The sequence below is a fragment of the Thermobia domestica genome, chromosome 5 (genome assembly GCF_964235325.1).
Source record: "Thermobia domestica chromosome 5, izTheDome1.hap1.1, whole genome shotgun sequence".
NCBI lineage: Eukaryota > Metazoa > Arthropoda > Insecta > Zygentoma > Lepismatidae > Thermobia > Thermobia domestica.
In genome coordinates, this window is record NC_137458.1 from 297,682,447 (window position 1) to 297,697,650 (window position 15,204).

The following is a 15,204-nucleotide window of genomic DNA, read 5'->3' on the forward strand; positions in this document are numbered from 1 at the left end:
CGAGATAACTCGGGATACAAATCTGCAAACTTTTTTTAGCTTCTTTTTCCTATGTACTGGAAAAAGAGTTATGAAGAAATATTTTTTATGTACTCACTCTTCTATATTCAAACAATTCAAACAAGCAAATAAAGGTATTTTTGCCAGAAAATCTCCTCATAATTAAGTCCTTAAGCGGTAAAGAATAAAAAGAAAGGTCCCTGGTCATCGATACATTTTCTCTTTGATTCGCCATCATGCGAATTCAATAGCACTATTCGCTGCATCATTTTTTTTTATTAATATGCGTAATAACCCTTTTTATCTATATATATAATTTTTTTTTTACTAATTTAAGCAATTCACTTTCGTAAAATCTATGTTTGTTTTTTTGGTATTGTTTTTAAAAGATAATAATAATATACAGTACATACAACTTGCATGCAGTCTTCAATACATAAGGCAGTTGTGTATATAGTATTTGTATAATAATAAAGCTCGAATGTAACTATATTTGTAAGAAAAAATGCAATTCATTTAGTGCCTAGAGAATTATTAACAACTTTGATTTTTAAACTGGTTTTTCTTCCATTTTTTTTTTCAAATAGTTTCCTTATAATAATTGTAAACAGTGACGCGCGCGGCTGAAAAAACGTTGGTGTGAAACTAACAAGAAAAATGTGCAAATACTTAAAAACTACATAGTTCTTTTTGGCTATTATATAATTTTCCCTTGTTCGTTTCGCGTAGTACACATAATTTGTTTGTTAAAAAATGACGTAGTTCCGGTATAAAAATCTATATTTATATATACTTTTTTTTTTTGCAAACACTTGTTTCTTTTGGTTTACACATACTTTCAGTTGTTTTAACATTTTGTTTTCAGCAAAAAATGAATTTGATTATATTTATTTATATGTATATATATAAACATTGTTCGAATATCTTCGCTTCAAGCTTACTACGTACTACACTTTCCTTGTTTTGTCTTTTATTATATATGTATATAAAATAAACAGGTAATTTACACGCTGTATCAATGTATTAGTTTTTAAAAGATAGGATTTTTTTTCGTTATTTGAGTAGCGTGTAAATTATGTATTAGCTATCTTTTTTGTCCCCACAACATAAAGGAAGAAAAAACACTGCTAAACCAGTAGTTTTGATTACCACTGTTCTTGTGAATATAGAAACCAGCTATTTGCTGTTGACTGATTCACCGTTTTCGACTTTTGCACAGAACATTAAACTGTAGCTGTACTTTTATGGAGAAGTAAATAGTAAAATGTATCAACATACCCACATATTGTGTTTGATTTCATATTTTGTTATAAGAGCATGTTTATATGCTTATTTTTCTCCGAAAAAAAAAAAGTTTAGCGACGAGATAGGTTAGTACGTTTAACCTGAGCAATTAAATTCAGTCGTGGAAAGAACATAAAGAATTAAGTATGTATGTCTGCATGAAGAAAAGAGAAAAAAAATATATATATTGATCACATCACAAAATGGAATCTGTAATATGGAGCAGGAATCAGCCTTTTCAATAAGGAAATGGTGGCCGTTTCGAGCTCCGTTCTGTTATCATCAGACGGATGTCTCAAACGTCACTTCACGTGGGGATTTCGATCCCCTTCCGCCGTCATCTCGATTGCGCCTGAACGACGTGGGGCGAGAAAGAAACTTGCCTTCCGTATCGACCACTTCGTCTCCGAGAATGAACTTGCACACTTTCTTGCTGCTGGTGGTGCCCGTTGCGGCCCCACTGCCAGCCGCCACGCTCACTTCGCTCCCGCCAGAGGCGCCACTGCTCCGCGGTCCCAGAGGTTGATGGTTTGAGATCGTCGATGGTGCCGCCATGCGCTGATACATGTAGCCGTCGCGTGCAGTTTCCGCCCGATGCTGGACAAATGGTGATGTAGGGGGGAAATGATTCGCCACCACTCTCGCCGGGCTCTGATTCGGGTGAAACCATGGCCCTCCGTCGGGGATGTACGAGTATCGGCAACGTGAAGGGGACGATTCTGTAGGGAAAGAAAAAGAAAAAAAAAAATTGAAAATATCATATGCCATAATAATACTCCATTTCGAAAACCTTTTACTTATATGTCATAGTTCATATATATAAAACTATATACATTGAAGATACTTACGGTAATATTAATTAAAAATAGAACATGATACATTCAATAATATATATATTCGAATATACGTATATACTAATATACGAATATGTCGTAGATATACAGGGTGGATAGTCGAAACGTTGATATGATCAAATATGTCGAAGCTTATAATTCTTTTTTATTAGTTTTTGAGAGACATTTCAAATATTGTATGCTAATTAGAGCTTAATGAAAATAATCCATAATTCTCGAACAAAGGTAGTAATATGTTATTTTGACATTAAAAGATGTATTAATACTTTAATACTTATTAATACTTTAATACAAGAAATGCTGTTATTAATAGAAGATAGTTCAACTAAATTTGCGTTAAAACTATTTAAACAGAAATTTTTGTCACAGTATCACTCGTTCTAGATATATGATTTATAACTTTTATATAAAAAGCATATATTGAATGAATTTGATATATAATCTTGTACAAAATAAGATATACAACTCAAGCATTACAGTAAAGTACTTGTATTTAGCAACAGAAATTATGTAGATATAGTCCAACACGATGATAATAATATAAACTCACGTACGCACACATCTAAAATAAAAATAAAAAACTATTTTAATATATCTCTAATCGTAAATTTACTTAAATTTAAAAAAAAAATGTATAAGAAAACCTTGGCTGTATAGGCTATTACTTGTAAAAAAAAATCATTAAAAAGAGATAGTAAGGCAGAACTATAAGAATGAAAATATAGGTGCCCGTACTAAATGTCACGATTATTTGGTCTTAAATGCTTATTTTCATCTTACCCGAATGTCTCGAAAAACTCTTTGAGACAGACAACTTATTAGGAGCCTGACATACTAAAAATAATACAAAATTTGCCATTTTTCTTTTGCTTGTTTTTCATAAATTGACGGAGATAATGAAATGCAATTTTCCACAATCATAAATAATGTTATTCTACAACAGAAAATATGAACCTGAAGAATTTTCAGTGTTGATAGAATAACATTTGTCTCAAGATCTAATTTAAGGCAGAGACTAGAGGAACGAACTCAACTGCATTTGATTACGTATCAAGTTGTTTTGGTATTCTGTGAATTACTTTCTAAATAACATTATTATTTAATTTTAATAACTTTATGTTAAAACTATTTTGTTTATTACAAACTAAATACAACTATTATTTAAAAACTAGTTCACCGGATTCCAAGATAATATGATATGTAACCAAATGCAGTTGAGTTCGTTCCTCTAATCACTGCCTTAACTTAGATTTTGGTGGAAATGTTATTCTGCCAACACTAAAAATCCTTGAGCTTCATATTTTCTGTTGTAGAATAACATTATCTGGTAAGTTGCATTTCATTATCTCCTTTCACTTATGAAAAACAAGTAAAAGAAAAATGACAAACTTTGTATTTTTTAAAGTATGTCATGCTCTTAAATCAGAAAATTATTTTATTTCCAGGTTTAGATCGTTGTTTCACTAATCTACCAAAATGTAACACTACTATTAAATATATGTAATTCTATATAAAACTTTTATGTTATATTTATGATATGTGGAAATTTAGTAACGAAAATATCAGTAACTGTTATGACATTGATAGTGTTGTAAATTTTAATAATTTACATATACTGAGATAGGGTAAGCTAAAACTGCTGTTTTGAAATATATTATGGGTAAAAATTCATATTGAAGATTTTAAATTATGAACAATAAATTCGTTGAATAAATATCGCGAATAACGGCATGAATCTCCAGAACCTGGACAGTGTTCTACACAAACCTGTCTAAGTTTGTATAATATTTTTATCCTCAAGTTATAGAAAATTAGATATGAGATGTCACGAATAGATGAATTTCTGTAAGATAACTAGGACTGATTCATTCTAGTATGCTATAGTTCGTAACGATAGATAAAGGCAATGTTAACAGCTATGTAATATTATATTAAATGGTGAATGATGGTGATTTTGTGGGGGGAAAAATTCATATTCAATGGATGTGATTTGTATATAAACAAGAATTTTAGGAACGATCCAAAAAATGCATCAAAAGATTGCGATCTTGACCAATAATTAGTTTGTGGATCAGGGGCCACAAAATTTTTAAATAGCCCCTAAATTGAGTTTTCGTATTTTTTACGGAATAAGCACATCATACTGAGTTAAGTGATAATTTGGGTTTGGCTACACTATATGTAGTTTTCCAGATATAAGGCGTACAAGAAAATTTTTGACTGAAACATATTGGATCGTTTGATCCAATGATGCAATATCAAATTCAAGATGTATCTGTATTTGGAAGTTGATGGACAACTAAATGTAAAGTCTTCTATTAAACTGGTCTCTAAAATTCACAATAACATTCATATGAAGTATGTTTACATGCAACACTGGCTGTAAGTGTTGTTGAATTGATATTTATATTATATGAAGTCGTGAAATTGAAGTTGAAGTCGTGAACTTCCTTTTGTATTCAACCAACGTACAAATGTTCTATGGTGTAAAGTGTGGCTAACATCGATATTTCAATATTAGTTCACACACACAGTTATTTCTTCACTTAGTAGTCTTTCCAACTCTGTTTATTGTGCTGTAGTTCCAAGGCTTCAGTGTCTGTTATGTGAGTGTATATCTCAGTGTTCAGTTTGTGCTTATTTAATGGTTGGCCGCATTAAATTAACACATTTATTTTGTATAATTCACAGGTTTCCTCGGAGATAAGAATTATTATCCTTCTGGTTTTCAGAAGCGTTTTAAGTTTTAATATTAAATTTTCTGAAGCTATAACTATTTCTTTTCTCAGTTAGAGCTTGGAAAACATTAGCACCAGTTCTGAACATGGAATGCTTCAGTAACGTTAGCATCACTTTGGAAAGAGATCAGTTAGAACATCGGAAACGTTAGTATTAGCTTTAGAAATGAATTTAGTTTGCGCATTGTAAACGTTAACAAAAAATCTTGGATATAGAAGTACTTAGAGCTTCAGAAACGCTAGTATCACTTTGAAAAGAGATCAGTTAGAACATCGGAAACGTTAGTATTAGCTTTAGAAATGAATTTAGTTTGCGCATTGTAAACGTTAGCAAAAAAAAAATCTTAGATATAGAAGTACTTAGAGCTTCAGAAACGCTAGTATCAAACACTAAAATGTGAAGAGCAGATTCATGAGGTTTATTCTGTGTTGCTGCTTTGAAAGAGTTCTTTTAGAACTAAGCTATTCAATTAGCTCCTATCTTTCCTTACAATTAGCTTTCTCAAGAATAGAAAATGACGTTAACATAAACAAACCATATTAAAAGTTAATATAAAAAAGTTCAATCTTTTAAACCATTTATCTTTATTATTTGAAATTTGCTAAGCAGTGATAATACATTACAGATCTATCATTTCCGTCGTTTCTCAAAAATTTCAACCTTTTAAAACTATTTACTATTAAAATGTAAATTACATATATAATGCATAACTATATAAGTTCCTGTTCATGTATTTCATATATTTTTATTCTCGTTAATAACTTACGCAATATTCTAACTTTCTATTATTGTTTCGTGTATTTTCGGTATATATGGAAAGAATTCTTATATTTTCAAATTCACTGTCTTGTACCGCATATTAAATTTATATTATGTTTCGTGTATTTTCTGTGTATATGGAAAATATTCTGTAATTTTCAAATTCAATATCCTACATAGTATACTGAATATCTATTATTGTTTTTTGAATACTTTCTGTGTATATGCAAAATATTCCATTTATGTGTTTCCTACTTATGTACATTATGGAGCTAATTATTCTGTGTTTCAATTAGTGTTTCTGTATTTGTGTACCTGTTTGCTTAGTGCATTGATGGATATTTATTGATGACCATTTCTCTCCTTTTCTTATATATATATATATATATATATATATATATATATATATATATATATATATATATATATATATATATATATATATATATATATATATATATATACAATTGCACTTTATTTTCATTATTTGTTTCTAGTATTGTTTGTTTCTTGTATATATACGTATGTATATATATAGATAGATATAGATATATAGATATAGATATAGATATATAGATATATAGATATTATTTGTCTCTTCTTATTGTATCTAGAAAAGGCTTTTGACCGCGTGAATTGGGAACAGTTGTTGGAAGTACTAAAGAAGGTTGGGTTGGAATGTAAAGATCGAAGACTCATAAGAAACTTATATATGAACCAACAAGTAAGTGTTAGGATAGGGGAGGAACTGACAGAGGAAAGTGCAATTGGAAGGGGAGTTCGACAAGGGAGGTCTCTTGCCAACATTATTCAATATCTATCTAGAAAACATAGTGAAAACGAGCCTACATGATGAAGATGGCATTTCGGTAGGAGGTAGAATGATTAGATGTGTAAGATTTGCAGACTATATGGCGCTTCTTGTAGAATCTGAAAAGAAAATCAATAAAATGTTAGAAAAAAATGAGGAAGGGCTTTGAAGAATATGGGATGAAAATAAATGTTAGAAAGACAAAAGCCATGGTGATTGGAACGAAGAGGTCTGGTCAAATATAAAAGTGGGAGGGGAGAAAATAGAATAAGTGAATAATTTTCGATATCTGGGTAGTATTCTTAGGAATAACATGAAGTACGAAAGTGAAATAAAAGCAAGAATACGAATGACGAAAGAAGCCTTTAGGGGGAATAAAAATTTGTTTTTTTTTTGGGACCTTGAATAAAGAGTTGAGAAAAAGACATAAAATGCTTCGCGTGGAGTGTTTTATTGTATGGGCTGGAAACACGGATATTACGTAAAAGTAATGAAAAACGACTGGAAGCCTTCGAAATGTGGGTGTGGAGAAGAATGGAAAGAATTAATTGGGTCGAGCGAAAGACGAATGAGAGGGTGTTAGAAGTGGTGGGGGAAGAAAAGAACACTTTTAGGTAATATTAAGAAGAGGAAGAGAAACTGGTTGGACATTGCCTGAGAAGAAACTGTATCATGAGGACGTGCTAGAGGGTATGGTGGCAGGAAAGAGAGGGTGGGGGCGAAGGAGGCGACTATATAAAAACAGAAAGATCATACGTGAAGACGAAAAGGTTAGTGAAAGGCCGTGGAGCATGGAAGCTTCTCAGCTACGGCAAGTGACCTGCCAATAAGGCCAGAATACCTATGATGATGATGGTTTTAGTGTATGACGAGCATATATTGCCATGTTTTATTATTGTTGAAATATACACGTAATTGTATTGTACTGCCGCTTAATGTGAGTGTTAGCTCGTTGGGCCCAATGGAAAGTAAATAAATAAACAATGAAAAATATAATTAAATATTACATAATGATTTCAAGTTTATTATAACAGTAGCCAAAATCGTACCCTATGTATTCCTAGTGTAATTTGTTATTGTTTTTGTTTAAATATTTTTCCTGAAGAAAGTGTTAAGAAAATTTGAATAATCTTAAAGGTGTATTTGAAGCATAGGAGGTTATAAGAAACAACTGATTGTGATTCTACTCTGTAATATAAGCATAAATATGGTATTCTTGAGAGATAGAAATACGAAAAAGTTTTCAAACTTAAATAAGTGTATATCAATACTGTAGTGAATTTAATTTCATTATTTGAAGTTAAACATTAACATAAGATCATAACATCATTTAAATTTTGTTTGTGTTTTACAAGAAAAACAATAAATCTATATTTTTGAAATCAAAATGAGAAAATTCAAATAATACTACAGAGTTGACTTAATTAAGCATGTATAGAAAGACAATGTGTAAAGAACTCAATTAACTAACTCTGAGGACGGAAAAATAAGAAGTGGCTTAACTTTCTCTTATTCTTAGTAATTCTTTCCGAATATTTTTTATTTCACTTTTGTATATGTTATTCGTTTATTTTGTTTTTTTTTATGTTTGTTAAAATCTTTATTCATCACGACTCTTGCAACTCACTAAAGGAATAATCAACACTTCTGATTATAGTATATACACTTATTAATTAAAACAAACACATTGTAACGGTTTCGACAACTTAACGTTTTCTTCATCAGATACTAACTGAAAGAGATATCTTCAGAGCATAGAAACATATACTAAAAGTGAAAGTACTAAGATTTATTGTATGGGAAGCCACATGAGTCTTACTTCCTCGGGCTTCATCTGTCGGCCATCTGCCCTGACTTAATTACCCTTCCAACTGTGTTTATCTTTTCCAAACATTTGTAATGCACCTGTTGTTTATAATTGACCAATTGCCTTAAAAACTTTCCCTTGGTGCTCCTTGATGTTTATTAGATATAATCTAAAAGTAACAAAATTTGTCATCTAAAAGTACTAAATACAACTGATTACAAATATAACATTATAAAAAAATACATATTGGAATAATAAAAATGTAACAACATATAAAACTATATATAAGTATAACAATATTAAATATACGGATATAAATTACATGTAAGTCTGTCTAGTCTTGCTCTTTTTCTTCAATTTGTTCCAATAATTAATCCCATAGCCCATGTCTACTTGTCCAGTTCATTAGTTTGTCACTTTTTCTTTCTTTATCCTTTGTGCTTTCTTCCATTTCCTTATTATTGGTCTTTCTCTCTTTCTAGTCCGTGTACACCTTCCTCTTAGTGGCTTTCCATACAAACACTGAATCTCAATACTTTTAGTTTTAGTATATATTTCTATGTTCTGAAGATATTTCTTTCAGTTAGTGTCTGATGAAGATAACGTTAAGTTGTCGTTATTTCTGATAAATAACTGTATATACTCTAGTCAGAAGTGTTAATTATTTCTTTGTTAAAATTATATTATAACGCTGTTACAATGTTTCCCAAGAAGCATTTTAACATCATAACAGAAATATACAAAAAAGATGCCAGTTGCTTTTGAGAAATTACCCTAATAATTATACCATTAAAAAATACTGATCTAAAGAGTAATTAATCAATGAAGTACATTTCAAGTTATTTTATGTTTCCAAGTTGTAGATGGATAATGACATTTGCTGCTTATGTAACTTAAATAATCATGAATTGCTGAATAATCTTGGAATTCCCATTTATAGTCTCAAGTTAGCAGATAATGTTATTTCTCTGTAATAATAATGGCTTGTTCTTACGTACTACAACATTCCAACGTATCTTAATAATTTATTTTTTAAAAAATAATAAATACCGGTCACTTTGCTTTTTTTTTTAAATCACGAAACTTCAAAAAGATAAATTTTTATTAGACTACTCAGAGAATACTAAAGCATTCCAACACGTTAACATGATTCGCCATTGTTTTGTAGGATCTATAACGGTAGAGAGCAGGACCGATAAATTAGTATAGATATTTAAGAGCTACTGGAAATATTGAGCTAAGTTTGCATGTAGTACTACATCGAAGATTATGTATATATATATATATATATATATATATATATATATATATATATATATATATATATATATATATATATATATATATATATATATATATATATATTTCAGCTTTCCTTAATTTTTCACAGTAGTATCTTCGGTAATAGATATTTATAGCTAAGGAAACAATTTTCGATCGGGTGATATTACAAAATACAAGTAAAATTAAAATTGTTCTTGTACCTGAAAATCCGAATCAGTTCTTCGAATGTTTCTTGAAGATAAAAATTATCCTAACAATTTAATTAAACAAACGGATGATAATTCAAATAATGAGTAACGATTCGAAATAATGAATAAAATTACCCGAACAATATTATTCCGTTAATTTTAATAATTAGAATTTCTGTTTAACATTTTGTCATGATTCTTTTATGTTCACGTTATTAGTTCAAGTGTAAGTTGATAATCAAACTGAAACTTGAGTGAATAAAAAAAAGTAACTCGTATATAAAAACTAGGTATAATTTCTTTAGCGTCAAAATAGAATACATAAAAAAATGTTAGAGTGTATTTGGATCTTTGGGACAGAATTATTCATTAAATTTCCTCTATCAGGGATGCTTTCAAAGTTGAACCTTGAATCTGGAGACAACCTATATATTTTCTGAAAGGGTTTGTCGAGCAAGTTCCGAAACAGGTTTAAATTTCTTTTCCGGAAGTGACCCCGCCCCTTCAGGGTATGAAATATATAGAACAGCTTCATCTATATGTCTTATATATATCAAAGTGCTCCCGTGACTAGTAGATTAAGAATATAATATGCACTACTCAATTATATCCTATATTAATGAATAAAAGCAAAAATTTCATGATTATTCCACTATAAATATCCTATAATAGTGGATCTATAAAGTTGAGAAAAGCATGTCCAAAATATTTAGTTAACAGCAAGTCATTTTGTATCACAACTAATATAACCCATTGTTATGCCTAGATGTGACACATTCGGTGTACATATTGCAATTTCTATATTTTCCTCTATTTCATCTATATACGTTGTGAGATCAGTACGTTAATTATACATTCGTCAACTGCTCATCTAGACGAGTTTTTGATAGGTCACATAGTATTAAAAAGTTTAACAGATTTTGAATTACTAATTAGGGGAAACTAATCGTGGTGGTAATTTGAGCTCAGTTACTCGATCCGAACAGCTCTTTCTTTGTAGCTATATAAACCCAATCGGTCACCTTTCAGGGTTTAAGGCCTCTCGAAACAAGGCCCGGGTAATGAGGGGAAAGAAGGCTCTGGGTTTATGTTGTTTGCCGGAGCTTGGCTTTTCTTTATAGCCACGTGTGAGAGCCATGTAACTCACACGTCACGGTCCTGGCAAAATGGTGCTGCCAGGACTTGGCCTTTGTTTATAAGGTGTGAGGGCCACGTAGTTGGAAGTATATAAACCTTCCATCCGGGCAAGGAATTGAAACCTGTTTTGGAACTTGCTCGACAAACCCTTTCAGGAAATATATAGACTGTCCTCAGGTTCAAGGTTCAACTTTCGAAGCACCAGTAGTTAGATTTCAATTACGAACCTTTAACTAATTCTAGTACATTAGTACAGATATGTGTATAACCACTGAACAAAGTTCCTGTGGGTTTAGGTAATTAAAATTGTTAAAAAAAAAACTTTGGTAATAAACATTTGTTTCGTCACCGAAAGTACAATTCTTACCTTTTCTTTCCTTTTTAATATATTAATTAATTTCAAATATACAGCAACAATAAATAATTAATATGAAAATAATATCAAGTCCCTTAAATGTCATTTTTTATTATAAACCATTTGTTGTTAATTATTATATGTGCATTACTAAGAAAATTCATCAATATTTACAGAATTTTCTATGGTCTACGTTGCATACAATATTGCATTTTGTGTGTGATAGGAGCACTACAACTAGATTCGCTACACTTTAGTGATAAACGTACAAATTGTGTTAAAGGAACTACTTCTATAATAAGTGATAAATGTTTTGATATTATTTCATGAATTTCAGTGCGTCTCGACGCATAATAAAAAAAATATTGTGCATGCTTGGAAGATTGGGTTTGCTAAACTTAATGCGATAGCTAAGCAGTTAACTCTAAGATAAAGGAAATAATAACAGGCGACTTGTATATTTATACAAATGTGCTTGTGATAATTAAAGCATTCCATATTTCACATTCTGTGAATGATTCATGCATCCCAAACCTGCTCAAGATAACTACAATATTAAAGAATTTACAAATTTTATATACTAACACATCAATAATGACTAAATTGATAACTTGTTCCACATTTGAAATATTCAAATTATTTGTCATTTCTATAATGATCGTTTCAAAAATATAAAAATTATAGTCTAATCACTTAAGAGTTTTGTGATAAACTTACTTTTTGAGTTCATCCCAACATCATATAGTAACTTACATGTACAACACTTAGATGATATGAAACTAAGAAACAGTGAGAATACCACCGTTAACTCCAGTGGAACTAAAACTTTATAGTTGAGCTGTTAGATGTCATTACTGTCAGTAGTAAACTTAAATGGTTCAAAGTTATAGTTGTCATTTTTATTTCAATAGAACTGCCGTTCTATATTATAACAAAGTGGATGATAATGTTTCGTAGTAGAATAAGCTGAAGACATACGATTTAAAAGCTTTCTACCGTAATATAATAAAGTTAGGATTGAATTTGAGGTGTATAGCTTTGCATTCGTTGAATGATTGACGATTTTTTAAAATTAAAATTTGGGGCTTTACTGTGTTTTAGATTTAAGTTAATATTTTTCTAAATTGTTAAGTTATCTTTCTTAGATGGGTGCAGGTGTAGTTTCGGCGAACAACATTTTGGAATATTTACAGGTAAAATTCAATACTTTACATGTCGTTTATAAAGAATAAATTCCGGCAGGGAACAAAATTAAATACAAAGTAATACAGCTGTATTTTAGGTTTACAAGTGTAGAGTTACTAGTGTAAGATCACTGCAAGCGTTTTACGACGGATAAAGTGTGTGAATGCATATGAACGATGGCTCTATTAGATGCATATTTCTGCACACTGTACAGAACCTGTATTTTATATTTACAAGTCGAGCGTTACTAGTATGAAACCATGACAAGTGCTATTGAAACCCGTATCATTGCCAAAATCTTTTTCCTTCCACTACCCTCGCTTGCGCACACACTCACCATCGCTGACGCGTCTGCTCCCTTCGGACACACCCTCGCACTACCGAGCAGGCCCATCAGCTTCTCTCTGCTTTAACTCGGGTAGATAGCATTCGTGCTTTTTAGAGGCCACATAGCACAGGTTGGTTTGTGCTTTTTGTACTGTAATTTTTATGCTACAGATCCGAAAGTCGTATTTATATGCAAATTATAAAAAACTGTAACTTTTCAACAATTACTTCTGGTGGACCCCCTTGAATTTTATCTATGCTAAGTGAGATATTTTCATGTCACCCAGTAGAAAACTTTTATCCGTACGTGACAAGAAGAAGGAAATTAGTGGAAGAATTATAGTTTCAACAATTCTTTCTAGTGGTGTGCCAGAAGTAAACCTGTACGCTCAGAATATCTTCAAATATATTATTTTTACCCTACTGCCTCTTCTCCCTGGACGAAGGTGATACCTTCGCTTAAAAAAAAAAAAATAGAATACCGATACAGATCATGGAATATGTCTCTAATTATTGCCTGTTTTTAAGAAAATTGAAGTCCACAAAACCATGTAAGTATATTCTGAGAAAACGTCATTTTCAGTTTCTGATGGTGAGGAAATATGGGGAAATATACGAGGACTGTTCGGAAAGTAATCTCCAATTGGTTTAAAAGGAAACACCAAAGTAAATGAGAAGAATTTATTATGTACATCTGAAAACTATTTTTTAAAACTCAATTTTCAACATAATTTCCATAAACTTTAAGTACTTATCATATCTGTGCACTAGCTTAGAAATTCCATTGGCAAAAATGCCCCTTGCTTGTGCCTTGAGCCAGCCTGTGAACGCATCTTTAAGCTCCTTCTCATTAGTTCTGAGAATTTGTGGAATTCACCGGAAAGTTCCGAGATTGTGAAATGGTCGATTTTCATTCACTTTTCTATCAATTTTCTGAACGCGTTCATAAGTGGTCACTGATGGCCTGCCACTCTCCTCTTCGTCATGAATGTTTGTTTGTCTACTTTTAAATGAACGAACCCATTCACGAACAACTCTTTCACTCATCACACTTGGTCCACGCACGGCACAAAGTTCCCCGATAAATAGCTGCTGCCGAAAACTGTTTTGCCACAAGAAAACGTATAACAGCTCCACTTGGCGGGATTTTCTATTGCAGCACACATTTTGAGACGCTACAAAAGTGGAACTAGTGATCAGACAATCTTCACTCTCTCACGGCTGTATGCAGACTGATCTACCGCGCACGTCTGTGCAAAGATGGTAGCACTGCCCCCACTACATCACGCACACTGACTAATCCGATGTTACTTTCCGAATGCGCCTTGTAATTTGTTTTTCTATGAAGACAAAGAATAATTAATTAGTTCTGAAAGAATGTGGTAGAAACTTTTAGTTTCCACTATAAGTGTAATTCCATCCTCAAAAATGAAAAATGACGATATTTCAGAAATATATATGATATTTGGACTAGTTCCGTTATATGGTAATTATTTGTAGAACTTACTATTTTCTGGTAAGCAATTTGTTTTCAATGCATACCTCGAGAACTCTTTTGCTTCAACAATAAATATAAATAATCATTCACATACCTTTAGACCTTTAGAGTAAACGTTCAGTATACAAAATGTATCAATATTTCAATCAATCATAACCGGTGTAAACAAGCATCGTAATAATAACCTCATCAAAATTACTATTGATTTTTGTACTAGTAAATAAAAGGTACGGTCCACCGCATTAAATTTTCTCGCTGTCATTTTCTCAAATTAAACCATGATTTCTGCCATATTGTAAGACTTCTTCCATCAGTATTTGATGAAAATTTAGCAAACAGCCATATAATTTAGTTTCTTTTGTGTTCTGTGACTGTACTTTTTTTTTTATTTGGTGCGTATATTGTTATATACAAGGTGTTTCAAAACAACACCAACAACGTTTGGGAGGTGACTCCTGACACGAAGATAAGACAAAAAGTATAAACCAACATGGGTGCAGAAATTCGTCATTTCGGAGTTATAGGTTGCCGAAAATATGAAAGAATGAACTTAAAAAGGTCCATACTTCGAATACTATGGGATCTATCGTAGTCGGGTCAAGACTTCACTTAGGAACTAATATGTACGCTATTCAAAAATACATGTTTCAGAATTCTGCGGTACTCACGCAGCAATTTTTATCGAGAGAGTTCGGCTACGGGTATATAATTTGAAGTATTCACCAACTACTTCTATAAAAATTGCTGCGGAAGTACAGCACGATTCTGAAACATGATATTTGGATAAGGTACATACTAGTTCCTAAGTAGGCCAAAGTCTTGACCCGACGACGGTAGGTCCCATAATATTGGAACTATTGACCTTTAGAGTTCATTTTTTCATGTTCTCGGCAGCCTATAACTGCGAAATGACGGATTTCTGCACCCAGGTTGGTCTATACTTTTTGTCTTATCTTGGTGACAGGAATCATTTACC

General features: G+C 31.5%; 1 protein-coding gene across 1 annotated transcript in view; it reads right to left on the bottom strand.

The window, feature by feature from the left end:
* Positions 1-1,282: 1,282 nt before the first annotated feature.
* LOC145686729 (uncharacterized) overlaps positions 1,283-15,204 on the bottom strand; it is a 351,998-nt gene continuing 338,076 nt past the window's right edge. Inside the window, exon 6 of the mRNA XM_081760339.1 lies at positions 1,283-2,003. Within this exon, the coding sequence (XP_081616465.1) occupies positions 1,567-2,003 (437 nt within the window). The 3' untranslated portion in view covers positions 1,283-1,566. The remainder of the gene's footprint in view (positions 2,004-15,204) is intronic.